This window comes from Bipolaris maydis (genome assembly GCF_028858645.1).
Source record: "Bipolaris maydis strain C4 unplaced genomic scaffold PSV08scaffold_1, whole genome shotgun sequence".
NCBI classification, from domain to species: Eukaryota; Fungi; Ascomycota; class Dothideomycetes; order Pleosporales; family Pleosporaceae; genus Bipolaris; species Bipolaris maydis.
In genome coordinates this window covers 2,173,751-2,193,174 of record NW_027093857.1, presented here as the reverse complement: position 1 = coordinate 2,193,174, position 19,424 = coordinate 2,173,751, and the positions used below count along the sequence as shown (strand labels likewise).

At 49.4% G+C, this 19,424-nt stretch overlaps 4 protein-coding genes across 4 annotated transcripts; 2 read left to right on the top strand and 2 right to left on the bottom strand.

Moving 5' to 3' along the window:
- Nucleotides 1–597: 597 nt before the first annotated feature.
- Nucleotides 598–2,945, top strand: PSV08DRAFT_358171 (6-phosphogluconate dehydrogenase). The gene is made up of 12 exons (XM_014218522.2): nt 598–750; nt 825–853; nt 908–926; nt 982–1,001; nt 1,053–1,084; nt 1,135–1,463; nt 1,512–1,646; nt 1,699–2,127; nt 2,179–2,282; nt 2,334–2,420; nt 2,473–2,707; nt 2,766–2,945. Exons 1-12 carry the CDS (start codon nt 709–711, stop codon nt 2,778–2,780), a joined length of 1,476 nt encoding a protein of 491 aa, XP_014073997.1. The 5' UTR covers nt 598–708; the 3' UTR covers nt 2,781–2,945.
- A 148-nt stretch (nt 2,946–3,093) lies between these two features.
- On the top strand, nt 3,094–4,612 carry PSV08DRAFT_258017 (anticodon-binding domain-containing protein). Its single transcript, XM_014218523.1, has 3 exons — nt 3,094–3,543; nt 3,618–3,995; nt 4,058–4,612. Exons 1-3 carry the CDS (start codon nt 3,419–3,421, stop codon nt 4,278–4,280), a joined length of 726 nt encoding a protein of 241 aa, XP_014073998.1. The 5' UTR covers nt 3,094–3,418; the 3' UTR covers nt 4,281–4,612.
- A 3,331-nt stretch (nt 4,613–7,943) lies between these two features.
- Nucleotides 7,944–11,615, bottom strand: PSV08DRAFT_406641 (uncharacterized protein). The gene is made up of 5 exons (XM_066093748.1): nt 10,525–11,615; nt 9,268–10,461; nt 9,146–9,234; nt 8,635–9,115; nt 7,944–8,298 (listed from the first exon to the last, which is right to left on the bottom strand). Exons 1-5 carry the CDS (start codon nt 11,477–11,479, stop codon nt 7,958–7,960), a joined length of 3,060 nt encoding a protein of 1,019 aa, XP_065949992.1. The 5' UTR covers nt 11,480–11,615; the 3' UTR covers nt 7,944–7,957.
- A 2,027-nt stretch (nt 11,616–13,642) lies between these two features.
- Nucleotides 13,643–19,342, bottom strand: PSV08DRAFT_406640 (glycosyltransferase family 24 protein; the record flags this gene model as incomplete). The annotated part of the gene is made up of 7 exons (XM_014218527.2): nt 13,643–16,693; nt 16,744–17,004; nt 17,056–17,887; nt 17,937–18,290; nt 18,340–18,504; nt 18,627–18,867; nt 19,267–19,342. The coding sequence occupies 7 exons, from the start codon at nt 19,340–19,342 to the stop codon at nt 13,757–13,759; spliced, it is 4,866 nt and encodes a 1,621-aa protein (XP_014074002.2). The 3' UTR covers nt 13,643–13,756.
- Between the last annotated feature and the right edge of the window lie 82 nt (nt 19,343–19,424).

Here is a 19,424-nt window from a genome sequence, read left to right as displayed (position 1 = left end):
TCTCGCCCTGCCACTCGCTGTCCGGTGCCCATGCCTGCCCTCTAGCGTGTCCGGCCACCCCTGTGCGCTGCCCCTCGTCCCGTAATGCTGTGTTAAGGCTGAGGTGGAGGGGCTGGCGTCATGGTGTGCAGGCAAAGACGGAGCGCCCCAAAGCAGCCGCATCTACGCGTGCTCCCTGCTGTGTCCGGCCGTCTGCCATGGCCACCGTGCGTGCGTGCGAGAGAGAGAGCAGGTTGGGCGAGGCGTTGTATTTGCAGCCATTGGCATCGCCAATCTGCTCGCATCTGGGCGGCCCCATCGGCAGGCTGCTTGCTAAGCATGAGCAGTGTTTGTTCAGCACGCAGCCAAATGGGTGGCGCAAGCAATTCCTCCGTTCCAACATGCGAAACTGGCAAGAGCCGCTGACGGGGCATTTGGCCTTACCGCCGCGGCCGAAGCTATCCTCCATGACCTGTGATGCTGGGATCTGGTGGGACGTGCCACCATTGATGCAATAGGTAGCCTGCCCCGCTTGTTTCCAAAGTCTTCCCGGCGACTACATTATCTCAGAGACCCCCACCAAGCTTCCTCTTCCTTCTTCTTGACATCACCCGCTCTAAAAGCTTCAATTGCCCTCAACTGTTGTAGCCCGGTCGCTGCAACTTTACCCCGCCATCCCCCTCTATCCAGCCACACACCTACACACCTCTCTTCACCACAAAAGCAATCATGACTGAGGCTGTCGGAGACTTCGGCCTCATCGGCCTGGCCGTGAGTATTCTCCAGCCATGCATTGTCATGTCTTGAATCTTGGACAACTCGAGATATGCTGACACCAGTCCTAGGTTATGGGTCAGAACTTGATCCTCAACGCGTAAGTCTTCTACCGAGCCCTCTACGATATCAATGCGATACTGACATAATCTAGTGCCGACCACGGTTTCACGGTACGAGACTCTTCTTGACGACTCATCGAGTTTAGAAAACTAACTTTGTCCCCAGGTCGTTGCTTTCAACAGAACGTAAGTACTATCAACTACACACCCTCGGAAACCCCACTGACATCCAGCCAGCGTCGCCAAGGTCGACCGATTCCTGAACGATGGCAAGTCTTGCACCGCAACGACCTGCCAACAAAACTAACAGCAAAAACAGAGGCCAAGGGCAAGTCCATTGTCGGTGCTCACTCCATTGAGGAGTTTGTCGCCAAGCTCAAGAAGCCCCGCCGCATGATGATGCTCGTTATGGCTGGCAAGCCTGTCGACGACTTCATCGAGCTCCTCCTCAAGGGAGGTGCCGAGGAGGGCGACATCATCATCGACGGTGGTAACTCCCACTACCCCGACACCAACCGCCGTACCAACTACCTCAAGGCCAAGGGCATTCGATTCGTCGGAACTGGTGTCTCTGGAGGAGAGGAGGGTGCTCGCTACGGCCCCAGTATCATGCCCGGTGGTAACGAGGAGGCCTGGCCCTACATCAAGGTATGGAGTCTCCCAAGAATTGACGAGGCATATCTGACAGCCACTTAGGATGTCCTTCAATCCATCTCCGCAAAGTCCGACGGCGAGGCCTGCTGCCAATGGGTTGGTGACGAGGGTGCTGGTCACTACGTCAAGATGGTCCACAACGGTATCGAGTACGGTGACATGCAATTGATCTGCGAGGTGAGCCGAAACAGCGAAACAGCACAGAAATTGGAAACTGATGAAAATTTAGGCCTATGACATCATGAAGCGCGGTCTCGGCATGTCCAACAAGGAGATGGGCGACGTTTTCGCACAATGGAACAAGGGCGTTCTCGACTCTTTCCTGATCGAGATTACCCGCGACATCATGTACAAGAACGACGACGATGGCACTGCCATTGTTGAGAAGATCCTGGACTCTGCCGGCCAAAAGGGTACCGGCAAGTGGACCGCCATCAACGCTCTCGACCTCGGTATGCCCGTCACTTTGATCGGAGAGGCTGTCTTCGCTCGTTGCCTGAGTTCCCTCAAGCAGGAGCGTGGCCGTGCTGCTGGTCTTTTGGATGGCCCCAGCCCCAGCTTCACCGGTGACCGCAAGGCTTTCATCGACAACCTCGAGCAGGCTCTTTACGCCTCCAAGATCATCTCCTACGCTCAGGGTTTCATGCTGATCCAGAACGTGAGTTGAATTGGTACCTTAGTCAGAAGAACTGGGCTAATATCATTATAGGCCGCCAAGGAGTACAAGTGGAAGCTGAACAAGCCAGAAATCGCCCTCATGTGGCGTGGTGGCTGCATTATCCGATCTGTTTTCTTGAAGGAGATCACCAAGGCGTAAGCACACACGGGTTGCAGATTTCAGCACAGTAGACTAACCGTCTTTAGATACCGCCAAAACCCCGAACTTGAGAACCTGCTTTTCGACGACTTCTTCAGCAAGGCTATCCACAAGGCTCAGGCTGGATGGAGAGAGTGAGTGGTTTACCCACAAAATCGATAGAAGACATTGCTGACAATATCACAGCGTCGTCTCCAAGGGTGCTCTCTGGGGTATCCCAACTCCTGCTTTCAGCACCGCGCTCAGCTTCTACGACGGATACCGCACCAAGGACCTTCCCGCCAACCTTCTGCAGGCGCAGCGTGACTACTTTGGCGCACACACCTTCAGGATCAAGCCTGAGTACGCCAACGACACATACAAGCAGGGCGAGGACATCCACGTCAACTGGACCGGAAGGGGTGGAAACATCTCTGCCTCGGTAAGTTCTATGAATCAATGCATCCGTCAAATTGTAGAAGCTAACGTTTTTTTTGTAGACATACAATGCTTAAGCGTATCGTGCTGAACTTTTATTGCAAGAGAACACCACCTTGCCTAAGGTTCACAATTAAAAAAAATAATCAGTGTGCAAAGCAAGATAGCACACACCAGAATGAATAATGATTCACATGTCCAATGTCTACTGTGTGCCCTGGTGAATGCAAGAGGTTATTTTAGCCCATGTGGTATTCCATGTTGTTAGAGACGCTAGCCCAAAGTAGAATCGTTTAAGCATGTACCCTTGGAAATGCCCCCCCGCCATGAGGCAGAGTAGTACATAACGGTACTGCATAGTCGGGACCGACTTGGTATCAACTGGGACGATCAATTAGGACAAAGATAGAGGGAATTCGTGCAGTAGGCCGCACCCTGCGTGATTGGTGCACCAGCAAGCGCGCCGCAGCAAGCCTTGGCGACGTGAGTGCGGAAAGTTTACCCCCCCCCCCAAACACCACAACACACTGTGTCGGCTCCGAGCTTCAACAGCTCCCCACACGCCCGCGCCTCACCACCACTTGGCCGCGCGCGCGCTCTTGCTTTTTCGTTTCTTTCATTCCTTTGAATTGCATATCCACTGCTTGTATGAGTCTTTGGCGTTAGGTCTTTAGCGTGTGCACCCGGCAAGACGAAAGAGGACCCTTGGTTCGCCATGGCGGACAACAAGCGCAACAGCGTTGCGGGCAAGGTTGCGACACCGAACCTCAAGGCCAGCACCGCGTCCAACAAGGACGTCATTGACGCCGATTCCAATCTGTACAAGGCTGTGGGATCGCGGTAAGCCCAGCTTGCCCCTATGAGCGTCGGAATGGAGAGATTGCGCCGTTCGGGAGTATACTGACAAGCAGCAGCATCAAGATAACATGCGCTCCCGGCAAGAATGTCCTCGAGGGCACTCTCTTCACGGCTTGCAACATTACCCACGCCATAGCCATCAACACCGCGCCTGCCCCGCCGAACCCATCCGCCTCTGCTCTCAGCCAGCCAGGCGATTACCATATTATCCCTTTTGCACACATTGAATCTTTTGAGATTCTCGGATCAGGCGAACGGGCGCCTGAGTCTACACCGGGCTTCAACGGAGCACTCCCCAGCATATCCAAGGTCGACCTAGCGGCACTACAAGCTCGTGAGGATCAGACGATTCGCGAAATGAAGAAGAAGGATGCGCAAAAGGGCAAGGGCGTTAGTGCGGAAGCTCAGGAGCTATTCGATGCCATCTCGAGGACGTGAGTTATACCCGGTGAACACCTAGCTATACAGTGGCTCAGACTGACATGCAAACAAATAGACTACCGACCCGCTGGGCAGACACTCAGATTGTAGTTAGCGACTCAGTTTTGATTCAATCGCCATACACCCTCGACAGCATCCGAGCACCTGCCGACAAGGCGCAGGCTGAGAAGCACGTGCGCAAGATTGTCGAGCACTACTACCAGCGCAAGAAGGGAGTACAAGCAGGAGTAGCGCGCGCTCCGGTTGCTGTGCCCAACGCCCCACGAAAGGGTGGCTAGATGTGCAGTAGCTTGCATGGAGTTGGCTTGCTGCACTTTTTTTGAGGTAGAAATTAGGTCAAAGTATATGCACCATCTTTTCGACATGCAAATCACCGCATAGAACGGTTAGTAGCCGGGCAGACGTGGCTAAGTTACCAAACGAGCCATAGAGCCTAAGAAATCTTGTGCAGTAGGGAGAAAGAAAGAAGGGAAGAAATTAGTGAGGGGCGTGAGATGTCGAGAGTATGCCGCATGTGATTGCAGTGGAGCCAAGGCTACATTGTATTCTAATGTGTAAAAGTGGGAGTTACCCATCTTCTAAATAAATCACAAACAAAATGTTCAAGTTTCGAAACTATCAGTGCCCCTGGCAACGTGATATGGGAAAAGAGCACTGGAGAACAGTCATGTCAGGGGTAAACACGTGACTGTGCACTTAGTGTGTCACAAGCCAGGATAAGAGTCGAACTTGGAGGTACAGACGTATGGACCCCTGTGCTGTTGCATAGTCCTATTAAACACGAGGCTTCTAAATTCTCATTTAAGTGTCATTACCCCCCTCTATGACTGGTCCATGATAAGTTCACGTTTGTACCAAAAAGCTTAGCATTAGACTAAGTAGAGAAGAGACAAAGACGTCAAGTAAACAGGGAAAAAAGATCGATTGAATGGATCCATTCACAAATCCTTTCTTTTTTCTAATACGAAATTCAACTAACGTAACGAAGGTGTCAGGCTAGCATCATACCACCTTTCACACCACTACCACCACCAATCGGCACGAGACTCCAACCCCCCCTTTTTTTGTCGTCTAACTACTATGATACATGGCACAAATAATGTATGTGGAGGCGCGGACCAGGGAACAATACAGGCTAGGGAAAGAGCAAGCATTATACCATAAATAATACGATCTATACTCTATAGACTCGTGATGATTAAGAGTTTCTCTATAATCGATCTTGCATAGTCATCCGATGAAGAGCCTGATCGTTATCTTAGCGCGTCTGCACATACATTATTTGTGCCATGTACCATAGTAACTAACTGACTCATCTCGCTCCTACTCCGGGCCAAGACTACATTCACCCTATACAATCAGCCTATCTTTTTAGTGTGCAAACAAGCTTTCTCCGCCTCTCTTTCATTTCCTTTCCTTTAGCCGGTTTTTTTCACTTACTCGTTCATTCAAAATTAAGCTTGGCTTGGCCTTGGAAAGTAGAGGTTGGGGCTTAGTGCCTATAGGTATACGAGGTAGGCCCTTCTTTTTTTGCAATTTTCGGAAATTGGTGCATCTATGGTACTAATTTAGTAGAGGTGCGTGTGTAGTATATAAAGTAAAAGGGAGTTTTTCTTTGTTCTTGCATGCTATGCTTCTGTGAAATTACTTTAGCAAAATTGACTGTTTTGTTCTTTTTTTTGTTTGAAAGAGCAATTTACATTGTGTTTTTTTACGAGGACTTTTTGAACAACGACGTACGATGAAGGTCTCCAATTTTGTTTCGGCATTCTGTCTCACTTCCCTCGCTTCTGCGTGCTCGTATACGAATTCGTGCCAGAGATTTGGCGCTGTAAGTCTCCATTCTTCCTTATCTTTCTTCCATACCAAACAAAAAGAGAGAAGTAGACTGACGAAAAGTGATTCAAACAGGTTGATGTGAGATCGGGTTGCGTACCTGGGACTGCGGATTCGTGCGCGTGGCTTATCGGTCAGGGATATGGGGATCCCTGTGCGAGTCGGGGGTTGAATTGTCGACGTGGTAACTGCGTAAGTTTTATATCTAATGCAGCATTATAGGGCTAACAAATGGCGTTTATCTAGAGCGGTTGCAAGGTTGTTGAAGATGGGTCGACGCGGTGCAGTTCATGTCAAGTGAGATGCTGCTGAGGTGCGAGTGGTACTGAAGCAGGCATCGTCTATTGATGCGAAGAACTTTGTGGCAGGTGCTGTTGTCAGAGCTACAGCGTGCGTACGGCTGCTATCGATTATTACTGTGCGAATCTGCACAGCTGGAATATACCTGCGGGTGACGAGACAGGGAAAGCCGTCCATTAATCTGACCTGCTTTCATTCAAAGCATTCTACGCTTCATTCTTGAGCAATGCAGTCTCGAACTTGGTGATTATTGATTACCTCATTGCCAGATGCGATCGCTCCACGGTAGATATGAAGAACTTCTGCTTGTTTGGAACTCGACATTTGGCTTGTCAACTCGATTTTACATACACGACATGTCTTACCTCCAGCAAGATCGTATATCGAGTCGTACATGCAGTCGTGCTGTTTCCCTGTACACACAAACGTTTGCGCTATAACTATCCTCCTATTGCGTTGTAGTACCGGTAGGAGTCGTCCAGAACAACAATACCATCCTAACTTCGTGTCTCTCTATTCCACCCAAGAGTCCGTATCATAATGTCACCTAAATCATAAAATAAAAATTCATTGCTGATTTCTTGGACGTAATCGTTGCCAAATCTCCGTGGAAGAACCGAGTCAACGCCGGACCTACATTCTTGGTATCCCTCTGTGCCAAGCTATGGCATTTCAGATTTGAAGATAGTCTCCCATATCCCCTTTCTTCATCTGATTCTTATCTTGGATTGAAAAATTATCTTTAGTGGTCATTCGTACTTTTCGAATATGATGTGATCCAGAGAGTAAGGCTATTCACTAGGGTATTTATTTGATTCTGATGTTTTCTTCTAATAGGATCCGGTAAATACGAGATTTGTATCTACTTAAAGGAGGATCAACGTCTCCTCCTACTAGCTTCAAAATATAATACGCTCCAACCAAACTTTCACAGGGTTGCGTAGCGCTGACTTTACAATCTACCTTGGGCAGACTACACATTCAGATGTTCCGGCACAGTTCGTTACCCTCAAGCCCTGACCGTATGCTGCAAATACTTCAAAGGCCAGTGGGTCCCAAAGACCAAAGAATGCTTGACGAACACCATCAATGATGGAAAGGGCACTGATTGGAGCTCGTGTGTTGACTGGTTCCCAGGCACTGCTTTTACTACATATAATTGAATGCTTTGTATTAAACATATAATATGTGAGATGTAAGGCAGTTTTACAGATTTGATCAGGTATAATAGATTTGTTACAGCTTCGGCTGGACATTACAATTAGTTTCTCGGGAGTTTTGTGCACGAAGAAGTGCAATCTACGTAGCTCTAAGAACCTCCATATTCGGATAGCACATATTTTCGTGATGAACACTGGAATCTCCACCGGCCCAACCAGGTAAAAAAATCAACCTAACCAGATCGAAAAAAACTGACCCTTTGCATCAACTACCAGATGTATTACTCCTCATATAGTAGGGTCTCAAAGCAAGACAAAAAATCAGGTTTGTGGATGAAGCAGAAGACAAAAACGGTGGCCAAAGTCCCATCAAAAAAAAACGAACCAAAAGAACCAGCTAAAAACCCATCCCAACCAACTAACAGCCAAACAACGAGGTAGAAAGCAAAGTAGAAAACAATCCAAGAAATTATTTCTCCGCATGATCGGTCAGAGATAACCAGCACATGTAGCCGTGCCTTGCATCACATATAAAACAGATAGCCCTGTTAGTCCAACTAGCAGTAGTAAAGAGGTGCGTAGCTTGTGTAGTAGATAGAGTGATATAGAACTCAAGTTACACCCCCTTTTAGCAACGCCAGCTAGACTGTCAGGGTTGCCTATCTTGTAAATGATGTTCGTGCTACCGCTCGTGGGTATCCTTGTATAAACGACTCTGGCAAAAGAGCACCTGCATCGACCAGTGATCTGACTATTTGATCCCAGCCTGCCATTGTAGCTATCTCTAGTGCGCGGCTGTAGAATCTACCTTGGTCATCAATGTGGCTGTTAACATTGCCGCCCGTGTTGAGTAGCATATCGGCTACCCGATCTTTGCCTCTTACTGCTGCCACTATTAGCGCGCTGCTATAGAAACCACCTTGGTCATTAACGCGGTCATTGATCTTAGCGCCCGCGTTAAGCAGCATCTTGACTATCTCCCTGTGGCCATCCCATGCGGCTGCCTGTAGCGCAGTATGATTGCCTTCTCTACTTTGGGCGTTAACATTGGCGCCTGCATCAAGTAACATCTTCACAATCTGCTCATAGCCGTACATTGAAGCTGCCTCTAGAGCATCGCTATACTCTTCACCTTGGGCATTGATATTAGCGCCTGCATCAAGTAGTACCTTGACTACCTGCTCGCGACCTCTCCTCGAAGCTACATGCAGCGCGCTAGTATTGTCTTCTCCACTCTGGGTGTCAACGTTGGCGCCTGCATTAAGAAGTATCTTAACTACCTGCTCGTGGCCTTTCTCTGAAGCTGCATATAGTGCGTTATTATTGTATGCTCCACTTTGGATGTCAACGTTGGCACCTGCGTTAAGTAGTGTCTTAACTACCTGCTCGTGACCTTCCATTGAAGCCAACTGTAGCGCATTGCAGCAGACTCCACCTTCGGCATTAACGTCGGCGCCATTGTCGAGCAGCATCTTGACAGCTTCATTTTGCCCAAAAAACGACACAACAAATAGGTGGGGTGCAAACTTGAGCGACTGCAAGAAAAGCCCAATGTGATATTTTGGAAACCATTTTTGGAAACACGTAGACTCCGGATTAGTTGCTTCTAATCCAAGCTGCAACAAACCAGTATCTTTGCCTCTGCTTAACTTGGCTTCTCGGAAGTGTGTCGGCCACCATTGAATAGAATAGTGAAAGAAACCGAATGCGTCGTGATATCCACCATCTTGCCTTATAGTACTTGTCGTCGATCTTGGTTCTGAGCCATAGAAGCTGATGTAATATAGACACATCCCTGCGAGAATCCTGTGCGCGTGCTGCATTGCAATTGAGTGTTCCCATCGCACATGTTGAAGCACGCTCGCAGTTGGTGACACATCCGCTATGAGAAATTCACGGGCGGTCTGATGAAGAAAGTAAACTCTCCTATGATAGACTGAGATGAATAGCCCGCAGCACGATCTCAGACGAGATTTAAAGTCTTCTTCTCTTTCAAGGTCTAGATCTTGCCAAGACTGCGTAGTCTCGTTTGTCGCTGTGGCGATATTCAGTTCTGAGACCGTAAATGCTCGGTTTGCGGCCAATAAGATGGCCAAGACCTTCTGGACCATTGTGTGGTCTTTAGATTTGCTTAGAATCTTCTCGTACGCCTGGCTGACAGTTTTTGGTAATACTTCAATAGCTGACTGAATCCCCTTCTTAGTTTTCTTGAAACCTTGAGACTTTAAATAGTCAAACACTAGATACACCCAGAGGTACGTGCGGTGTTCGACCTGAAGTAATGCATCTCGTAGAGCAGTTTTGGTGTCGTTGGAAAGTTGTTCGTCCCTTGCTAACTGGTTAACCCGATACTCGATAACACGGTTAACCTCATGACTGATGGCTTCCGATTCCTCTTCCCCGGGTATGTGGATGTGCGGAAAAGACTTAATCAGGCCCTGAAATCTCCCTACTATCTGCTGGTATGGCCGGCTCGTCATTATATATTTTAGTGTCCCATGAGACAACTGACTTTTGCGAGATTGACCCTCGATGTTGCGCATCAGATCCTCGAATTCTGACTCGGCACACTCATCCAGGGCATCTAGAAGTATGATAACAGGTCCTGCTTCACTATCTTGCACCGCGTTTTCCAAGACTGCCCAGAGTGACTTTGTTGAGTTGATTAGACCCTCACCATTCTGTTCGCACTGTTCTATAGCATGCTTGAGTAAAGCTGGTTTCTGACAGAAGAGTTGGTGCAGTAGTGCGCAGAGCGCTTGACAGACAGTATTTTGGTCCTGATCCTTGAAGAAGAAGTAGCAGACAGTCGCCGAATCTTGTAAGACATGATCTACTAGATACTTTGCTAAGACCGACTTTCCACAACCAGGGTCTGCGGAGACCAACAGCGGCCCTGAGACTTGTTTGAGCCATTCTTGAAAGTGGGCGTGTTCAAGAAACCAATTGCATGTGCCTTCTACCCGGTCTTCTATGCGATCCTTGTACCACTCGTAGGTGGCATCCTGAGTGCTCTTGGTAAGACGAAATAATTGGAGGACCTCTTTCTGTCGATCCTCGAACTCTTGTTCGCTTACTGTGTGCTGCATCTTTAACCGCTTCCGCGCAATGTCTAAATGCTCTTCTGCAATAAGCTGGCGCTTTGCCGCAGTCTCTTGGAGGTCTAGCATGTTTGTAAGTATTGGTACTGATTTGCGCGCCAACTACGAAAAACCTGTAGACTGACTTGAGAGAACGTCGACAATCTTCTTCTGTGCCTGCACCTGGCCTGGAGGAATTATGGATAGCACTTCCTTTGCGTATGCTGCTGCCGTTCCTGCTGCATACATCTGCCATTGCTTATTCTTGTGCGAGTCAGCGTAATCGCAGATACCACGAATCACCAGACAAGGGAAACTGTTCATAAGGCCTGCAGCCTCCATCTCGAAACAAAGCACCCCACCAAGCTCTGCGCTAAGCCTGTCTCTCTTGGTAGCCGTCTTTATGACCTTGTTACCAGATGCGATTGTTCCATAATGCACTTTCGCTTCCCGCCAGCTTGGCTCTCGAGCTAACAAACGATCTTGGTTACACTCTCTACATGTAGTCCCTCCCTCATGGTTGTACTCCGCTTCGAAAAGAACGTCTGGACCAGCAGCCTCGCGCCCGAATGCAGGCAGGGTGGCAAGCTTAGAATGGTATTCCAGCCACTTGCCTCTTCCCCTTATGTGCTTAGCCTGCACTCTCGCAACAGCATTAAGGAGTATTGTAGGCGGCGAGTTGAGCGAGCCTATTCGCTCAAACCCCGTCTGGGTAGCCTTCCCAAAGTCATACTGCACAACCCCGCCATGCCCCTTGTGTGGCTTACTGACCACCACATCACCAAGTCTCACATCGGTGTCCTCGGTGGGAACGCCGCCTCCGATGCCGACCATTAGACCGAAGCGGGTTGAGGTGAAAGTCGACTTCATCTGCACGGCGACTGCTGCAGCTGAGTTTGTGCCTATCTGGCCTTCGGGCAGGCAGGCGATCACGACGTTGTGGTTACCAACTCTTCCGCAGGTGTAGATGTTTGTGTCGCGGGTATCGTATTCAGGCGTCTCGTGCTCCTCATCGAGCAGTTCTTCCGCAGCTGCCAGCTCGACTGGGAGGGCGCAAATCCACCCTACTGTGTAGTCCTCCAGACATAGCTGAGATGCCATTTCTAGGCGTTCTGTGCAAGGAAAGAGGCTTCTTGAACGCGTGCTAGCTCATGTTGACAATGTGCCTCCAGGATCGAAGAAAGTAAAGGTTGTAGAAGGGAATGCGGACATGGAGAATCAGGCTGAGCAAAGGCATGCCCTACTGCCTAAAGTTTCAGCTCTGAATGAGACTGAAAACCGGCACCTGCTATTGGCTGAGCTTCAGGGAAGCGGCGGGTAAATTTGGGGGCGAGAATGGAGGGGAGAATGGTTGGTTGGTTGGTTGGTCAATCTTTCCCGGCTAGAGGCGCCTCTCCGCACACTTTGTAGACGCTCCTGGAGCGCTGCCAGCAGATCTGTAAACTTGCTGGTGCAGGTTAATGCAAGCGAAACTTTGCTGACGTGTCCGCTGGCTTGATACTCGCTGCAGAATTCTCTTTCACCATTCGGGTTTCGGTAATGCGATCAGAATTGGTTTCCGGTTTGGTAGGTTGATTTATTCTAAGCTCATGATCTTCAGGAAGAGGGAATTTCTTTGTGTTCACGTCAACAGTGTGCGTATGGTAATTCTTGATGCCTATGACAATAAGGCTACCTTGTAGATTTTAACTTCACTGAACCGCTATCACCTAGAGTAGCTGCATAGGTACATATGTATTGAACCTTCGCTGCTTCATTTAGTCTAATCAAACCACTTTCTTGCCCAGTTGGACTGTCAGAATGCACGTCATCTTCTATCCTTTCCCCCAATTGCTACATCAATATGTCATCTTCATGCTATTGGGCAGGTTAATTGTAGGAATGATATTCAGCTCTTCGCACGCTCGTTGATCTCGATCGCGATGTGCTTTGCATCCCTCTATCCTTCCAGATACGAAGCCTTGAGAACTTACCACGAAAATATACCTGCATCCTTGCGAGCCGTGAGAAGACTGACTCTAATCAGGCAAAGACAAAGTTACTGGTGAAAGAGCGCAATCCACAGTAGCCCAGACCCCATATGTGGAACAAATGCAGGCGAGTCTTACTTTAGAAGTGTCTGCATGATTACCTAGCGAAACCTTACAAAAAGCGTTAAGCCCGCTCACAGTACGAAGGGAACCATACATGAGGACGTCGTTCGAAGAAATACAGTAGATGAAACAGTACTGATATTTCTGCAGAGGCCACATACTCACTACTGCATCCGGAATTTGTACATCTAACCAGCATGCAGTGCCCGTGCGGCCAATCAGTACCGCCCAGCTTCCAGAAAGATTATCGCCGACTGTGTCTAACATTACTACTATGTTGCACCTAGTAAGTTGCTGCTGGGGTATGCCGTGGTTATGTCCAATACTGACCAATCTTATATCCGTCGCGGAGAGACAGACGTTGACGGTGAAGTGACGCTGACTAGGGAGAAAACTCTAAAGTACAGTTGGCCGGAAGAGGGTCGACATGAGAGTGGCGTTGCTAAGATCACGTCAGAACAGCATCTGCTGCGGGGATGTTACATAGATACGCTTCAACTTCCTAGCCGTCATACATAAGCCCCCCGACGTCGCACAGATGGAGCAGCCGAGTAACCCCCAACATGCCTGTTTTACACCTGCGATGTTAGAGGGATGCAATGACATTTGCGTAGGAAGCTGGGCTGTGGGGTGGACTGCCTAGTTTTATGTATTATGCATAGCTGGTGGATGTCTGGGACGGGGTGTTGCGAACGTGAGGATGGCAGAGGTGAGGAGGGAGAGGGAGGTGTGTTTATAAAAGGACCAGAGAAATAATTAGCAAGCAAAATAGAGTGATTGGCATGACAGCCACCCCTTGCGAAGATCACAACGCAACATCTGAGCTAGCATCAAACCTAAAGAACTACCACAAAACAACAAAAACGTTTATGCTTGACATCGTAGACGCTTGCGAGCCGACAAGATGGCGAAATTGAGACGTTCCAATTGACGATAGGTGAGGTCCCTGGACAGAATTGGATACAGAATTTTCATATTGGCAATGACCATATTTTAAGTATCTAGACGAATACCTCCATTCGTTCAACCAACACAGAAAACTCTTAGCACTCAGTTCACCCTAATTCCATGGCCGCAAAAACATACAGACCTCTAGAAAGAGATAACAAAAGGGTATATGCCAGTAAAAAGAGGTCAAAAACATTCACCTTTCACAACACAAAAGGGTCATAAAAAGGGGTCTTGTTCTTATCACCTGTTTCAAATCTCTATCCTAACCCAAAACAAAACACACACCTGCCGTGACTTTCCACATGGAATCTATACACACACACACATATCCGGTCTACAACTCACTATGCTCAACCACCCTCTCAGCATCCTTCTCCTTCTTCTCCCTCAACTGCTCCTGCTCCTGCACATCGACCAAACCCGCAAGTTCCTGCTCGCCCTTGACCCGTCTCGCAAGCGCCGCAATCTCTTCATCGTAGACATTCCACTCTGGAATCTGTCTTCTTGCACGGTCGAGTTTGGGTTCTTTGGTCTGAGGATTATTGCAGAGATCAATCGTTTTTGCCTTGGCGAGATCCTCGTCGCTGCACCATGTTTCGCACCAGAGCCATTCTTGGGGCAAGCTGTGGATGGGGAGGTTGAATTGCATGTTGTTTGGAAGATCCTGGTCGAGATTGGAGAGCGAGTTGGGGTCAGCGGATAGAGCGTGGTATTGCTGGCGGAGACGGTCGCCCGCGGCGAGTTGGCGGAAGCGGACGAGGTCGACGACGTAGAGGGCGGAGATGTGGTAGGGACGGCCACGTAGGAAGTTAGCCCAGTAGCCAGTCTTCCAGAAACGGAAGCCTTCCATTTCGGTGCGAGAATCGCCCATGGGGGTAAAGCCGTAGGGTGCACCCTCGAGGTTATGCTGCACAAGCTCGTACATGTCCGTCCTGACAATCTGATCCGCATCCACAAAAATAACCTTTTCGAGGTCCAGAGGGAACAAAACGTCCAGGAAGAGAATCTTGTAACCCCAGATCTCGCGTTGTTTCTCCGACTGTTGGCGTAGCCAATGTGGCCATTTGTACGTGACCATCTCGTACTCAAAGCCGTACTCGGCGGCCATGTGCGGCAGGAACGACTTGAAGCTAGGCGAAAGGAACTGCTCAATGAACCAGAACTTGACTGTGTGCTTCGTGTGCTTCATGACGGAGAGCATCATGATGTTCAGCATACGCTCGTACAAGTGGCCCGAGGCGACTGAGAAGATGTTGATATCCGCTTGCGTGCCCTTCTTCACTGCCTTTCCTGACAGCAGATCGGCACCCTTTTGCAGAACCTTCTCAGAGTCAAAGTTGAGGCCAATCTTGCCAAGGAACTGGTTGACTTTCTGTGCGCCTTTGCCAACCAGTTCGGAAGCAAGAGACTCCTCTGGAGCGAGGACATCAGCAGTTTCTTGACCAGGCTTGCGAGACAGTCGCGGAAAGATGGTAGCTCCTTGAAAGCTCATGAGGGCAATTTCAGTTGTCTCGTCACCGGGCCGAGGGGCCCAGCTGATTGGACCAGCGCTATCGAGGTTGAAGACTTGCTGGGACCGACCACTCTTTAGCTGAATATTGTAGAATCCAGGGTTGGCTTTGAATTGGAGATAGCCAAGGTTAGCCATGATGATGGTGTCAGCAAAGTGTGGGTCTTTCTCAGTAGCCAGAACCACTTCAGCTCCACGAGGTGGTTGTCCACCATTGGTGGTATCGCGAGAGTGACCTTCGATGAGAATGCTTTCCAGTCCATAGACGGCATCGACGTTGGAACCAGCTGGGATAGTGCTGAGCTTGATGTTGTCAAGATCATAGATGGATTCCTCTGGAGCGACTAGCCATGAAGGAGGCACATCCATCCCAAGATTCAATAGTGCCTCTTTGGGGATACCGGAGAAGCGTGCGCTCAAGTTACCAACAGATCCATCTGGATTGAAATGGGGTCGGGCTTCGAGAACATATCTGTAGAAGCGCTTGATGGGGAGCTCCTGAAGATTGTTTTTGGGATTCAAATACAGTGTGAGATGCACACCCTCCATGTCGCCTAAGGTTTTCAAGATAGGAACCCATTTCTGGGCAACTTCGGTAGCCGGATCGATCGCTGCCACGATATGGAACACGGCCTTGTCTTTGTCACCTTTGACAATGGCAGTGTGTTCAGTGTTCCACTTTTCGTCGTCACTTCTCCTAATTGTTGAAATCTGTTCAAAGATACCTTCTGGTACATCCGATATAGTTGACAAAGCGACCAATGATTGTATCTTGGCGATGTTGAAAGGCGACTCGATTTTGTTCAAAAGCCCAAGATCGTCCAATGCTTTACTCAAGGGCTCAGCACGTTTGCTCATCTCATAGGATACCAGTCCTTCTAGCTCATCTTTGGTGAATTTGATATGTTCTGGGATAGGGCCTAGATGACGTCCATTGACAGTTATGCTACTTTGACCTGGCTTTATACCAAGAGTTTCGTATATTGGCCCGGCCGCCTTCCAGAATAGTCGAGACTCTTCTGGGAAAGAGATGGAGCTGGGCTCGCGAGCCAGGAGCTCCAGCAAGGTGTCTATTGTAAGCTTGTCACCCGCTTTAGAAAAAGACTCAAAGATGTCTTGCGACACGCCGGACTTTTCCACGTCAGCGACAGGATTGTGTATCAAGACAATCTCAACGTTCGGGTTAGCCTCGCGGAATTCTGCCAGGGACTTGAGCAGGCTCAAGCCATACTCGGAGTCGAAATCAGCAGTGAGGGTGATATGTACCCAGTCGCTTTTGCTGGAAGACTCGGAAGCATCAACTCGTGGCATCTTGCTGTATGCATGGCTGTGAGTGTTTTCAAACTCAGCCATGTTGATGAGGGTAATGTTCTTCTCGTCCTCTGGAATAATATAAGGATTGCGCCTACTGGCAGCCTGAGCAAGGAAATGCTGTGGAACCCAGCTATCTTCGTTGAAGTTGCCTTCGAATATGGCCTTTTGGATTTCACGAAGATCGAGGCTGATTCGTTTGCTGAGACTAGAGAGCCACTCCTCATTCCCAGGAATAGCAACACCGTTTATTAGAATTGGTGGTTGCGGGCCTTCCCCAGCCAAACGGCTCACGTACTGCTTTGAGTTTGCAATGCGTTGACCCAAGTTCTCTGAAGAAAGGACATCTTGAAATGAAAGGGCTGTGCGCTCATTGAGCAAGGTCGAGGTTTTGACTGTCGCATCAAAGATGGCCTGATCAGGCTGTGCAAGCTTCTTGCCGTCCAGTGACTGCGTCATATGTTAGTATTAGACATTTGTATAAGAGAGGCAACCCATACTGCTTGCAGGTATACTTCCACCGCAGAGATACCATAAGCATCCAGCAGGTGATAGACTATCTTGGCCTGCTCGATAGCTTCAGAAGAGCCAGACTGAGGGACGATACCCCAACGCAACGGAATGCCACGTCGGATCAAATTGAAGATGCTGTCAAGGAGAGTCGTCACATCCTGGGTGGATGTCAAATCAGCGAACACAATGACATTATGAATGTCTCTGCGGCAGGATGGAAGCTGTCCAGGGAATGTCCTTTGCAATAGCTACAAAGAATGGTCAATTCAAGAGCATCAAGAACATCAACCGGTACTTACAGCTTGGAGGCTGGTGGGCCAGTCCTCATACGCCGGATCCTTCTCGATGTCATTGAGCCAAATGATGACGTTGCCGCCTTCGGCAGCATCCCTAAAGTCATAGCGCTGTGGGGAGTCACCCGCGTTGGTTTGTGCGATGGCTGGATGTGACAAGAGAGATACAACTTCAGAGACCGAGAGACCCTGGCCGCGAAAGCCGTTGATGAGTTTCCGCTCGCGCCGCAGGTGCGCTAACAACGAATATGGGTTGACATCACGAGTGGGAATAGTTAAGCCGTTAACTACGATGAAATTGACGCCGCCCATCAACCATTGATTGTGGTTCTTCTCGAGACCCTGAAGAAATTCATCAGAAGCGTTGTGGGCAGCGATGATAGACGAGTATTTGGGAAAGTCCTGAACCAGCTTCAAAAGGGTATTCATGGAATCCTCGCTCTGGAGCACAAAGCTAGCAGCCTTGAGTCCGAGATCGGATACTTCGTCTTTGGAAAGAGGCTTGAGATCGGCAACATCTTCTTCATCATTCAAGCCAGTTTCCATTGTTTTCTGTGCAGCGTTCTTATCGCCCTCGGCTGCTTGCCTGTCGTCAATGACTATGTAGTCGGTCCGCTTCAACTGAAGGGCAACACCGTATCCATTGACTACTAGTGGCGACGTGGGCGCCTTGGGGGATGGCTTGTGCCTGATGCGGTATGATGTCTTTCCCTGCTTGGCGGTGGTGCTCAGTGTCTTGTGCCATTTTTTGAATCTTGGGGCAGTGATATCGGCGTAAAGAATGGCGGGTAAAGCTGAGCTGTTGCCCAGTATGCGGTCAAAGGGTAGTTGGTATGTACTGTCCAGTCGTCAGTGCCTCGTCTTCCCAAGAGCAACGTGGTACAGACCGTTCACTTGTAATGTCCCCAAAGGGCTCATCCAGATGCACCGAGCAATACTGTTTTCCATGAAACGAGACCCATAGATCACATGCTTCTGTTTGCTTTGCCGACAAGGAAGGCTCTACTGAAGTATTGTAGAACTGGTAGTGTGCCTCGATGCGTGGCGCGGCCGACCGAACCGAAAGCGCAAACTCGAAGGAGGCAAGAGCTTCTGGCTGAGTGATGTGGCCATCAGCATGTAGCAGGTCGACAAAGGCTGTATACAGCTCCTGGTCGGTCGTCTTGTCGTCAAAGTAGCCCTCGGCAACTCGGTCGAGAATGGGGTAGTATGCGGTCGCGTTCTCCTCGGCTGCAGTTTCTCTTCAGGTTGTTAGGTTGTGTATGTCGTATTGTTTTGGGAGCTACTCACAGTAGCTCAACCAGATATGGTGCAGGATTGAAGGCGGCCTGCAAGGCGACGTTGATACTTGGACTGGCCAATGTGCCCATGTGGCGGAATGCAGCCAGCACAAATAGCGCCTTTGCACCCAGGACAGAGGCCGAAGCTCTCATGGTGCCGGGCTTTATCCAATCGCTGTAGCACTTTGTCGTAGTGTGTGATGTAACAAGGCAGGGCTTGGTGTTTGTGTCGAAAGGTCAACTCTCGATGTTAAGAAGATGCAACGTGTAGCATAACTTGGCTGACGAAACGCGCACGCAAAAGCAGAGTATGGTGTGCTGCACAGTGCTGGATGTGGTTTGATGAGTCCAGCGTGCTGTTGGTCTTCAGAAAGAGACAGCAGCTCTTCTTGAGCAGGGACTTGACGGCTCAATGTCTTGACGACGTATCTTGGACTGACGGGCGCGACAGCATGTGGTACGGCGGGCGGTTGTGACCCAAAGCGATGCGGCTGTCTTATCTTATCGGTCCCTGCCTCGGAATCGTTCCGACGGCACGCTGCAAAAAGTAGGTGCGCCCCCGGTCACGTGACATGCTACCGCCGCTTCAGCTGGTACGCCATGTGCTCCAAGCTTTGGCAGCGCAACAATGCAATACGACTCTCTTCGGGGGCGGCGATAATTCATCAGCCACCGCAGGCTACCTAGCACAACGGCTGTGGAGGGGCTAATTACAGAAGCTTCTTCTTGTGCAGGTCGAGAGTCGTTGTCTGTCAACCAGTTGTTTGGTACTCCGGTAGAGATTCCAGAAGCCTATTTGTCGGCCCTTTTTTTGCCTTGTGCACGATGACATGGAACGAAAGGGTTATGGCGTGAAGAGGACAAGAATACGTTGTAATTTTGAGTAAGCCCCCGTGGCGCGGGCCATCTTCCAGCTACGCACTATCTGGTTACCTACCGTAACGCGTTCTTCCATGGCATTTGGACCAATTCTCTTTGTTCTCAACGAACTGCTTGATGGGGGTGTTTTCCATGGTAGTACCTCATGTTGCGAAAACGGGCACATAGCCATGTCATGCCAACCGGGCATGAGCATGCTTTCTCCGCCTACTACAT

Excerpts from the sequence above, each read along its gene's own strand:
- PSV08DRAFT_358171 (XM_014218522.2), top strand. The coding sequence starts at position 709 with ATGACTGAGGCTGTCGGAGACTTCGGCCTCATCGGCCTGGCC. Across the intron at positions 1,085-1,134 it reads CGACCGATTCCTGAACGATG|AGGCCAAGGGCAAGTCCATT; the intron begins GCAAGTCTTGCA and ends CAGCAAAAACAG. Across the intron at positions 2,421-2,472 it reads GCTCAGGCTGGATGGAGAGA|CGTCGTCTCCAAGGGTGCTC; the intron begins GTGAGTGGTTTA and ends ACAATATCACAG.
- PSV08DRAFT_258017 (XM_014218523.1), top strand. The coding sequence starts at position 3,419 with ATGGCGGACAACAAGCGCAACAGCGTTGCGGGCAAGGTTGCGACACCG. Across the intron at positions 3,544-3,617 it reads TACAAGGCTGTGGGATCGCG|CATCAAGATAACATGCGCTC; the intron begins GTAAGCCCAGCT and ends GACAAGCAGCAG. Across the intron at positions 3,996-4,057 it reads TTCGATGCCATCTCGAGGAC|ACTACCGACCCGCTGGGCAG; the intron begins GTGAGTTATACC and ends GCAAACAAATAG.
- PSV08DRAFT_406641 (XM_066093748.1), bottom strand. The coding sequence starts at position 11,479 with ATGGCATCTCAGCTATGTCTGGAGGACTACACAGTAGGGTGGATTTGC. Across the intron at positions 10,462-10,524 it reads GATTGTCGACGTTCTCTCAA|ACCTCCAAGAGACTGCGGCA; the intron begins GTCAGTCTACAG and ends CAAACATGCTAG. Across the intron at positions 8,299-8,634 it reads TGCCAACGTTGACATCCAAA|CCGCATGGGATGGCCACAGG; the intron begins GTGGAGCATACA and ends CGCTACAGGCAG.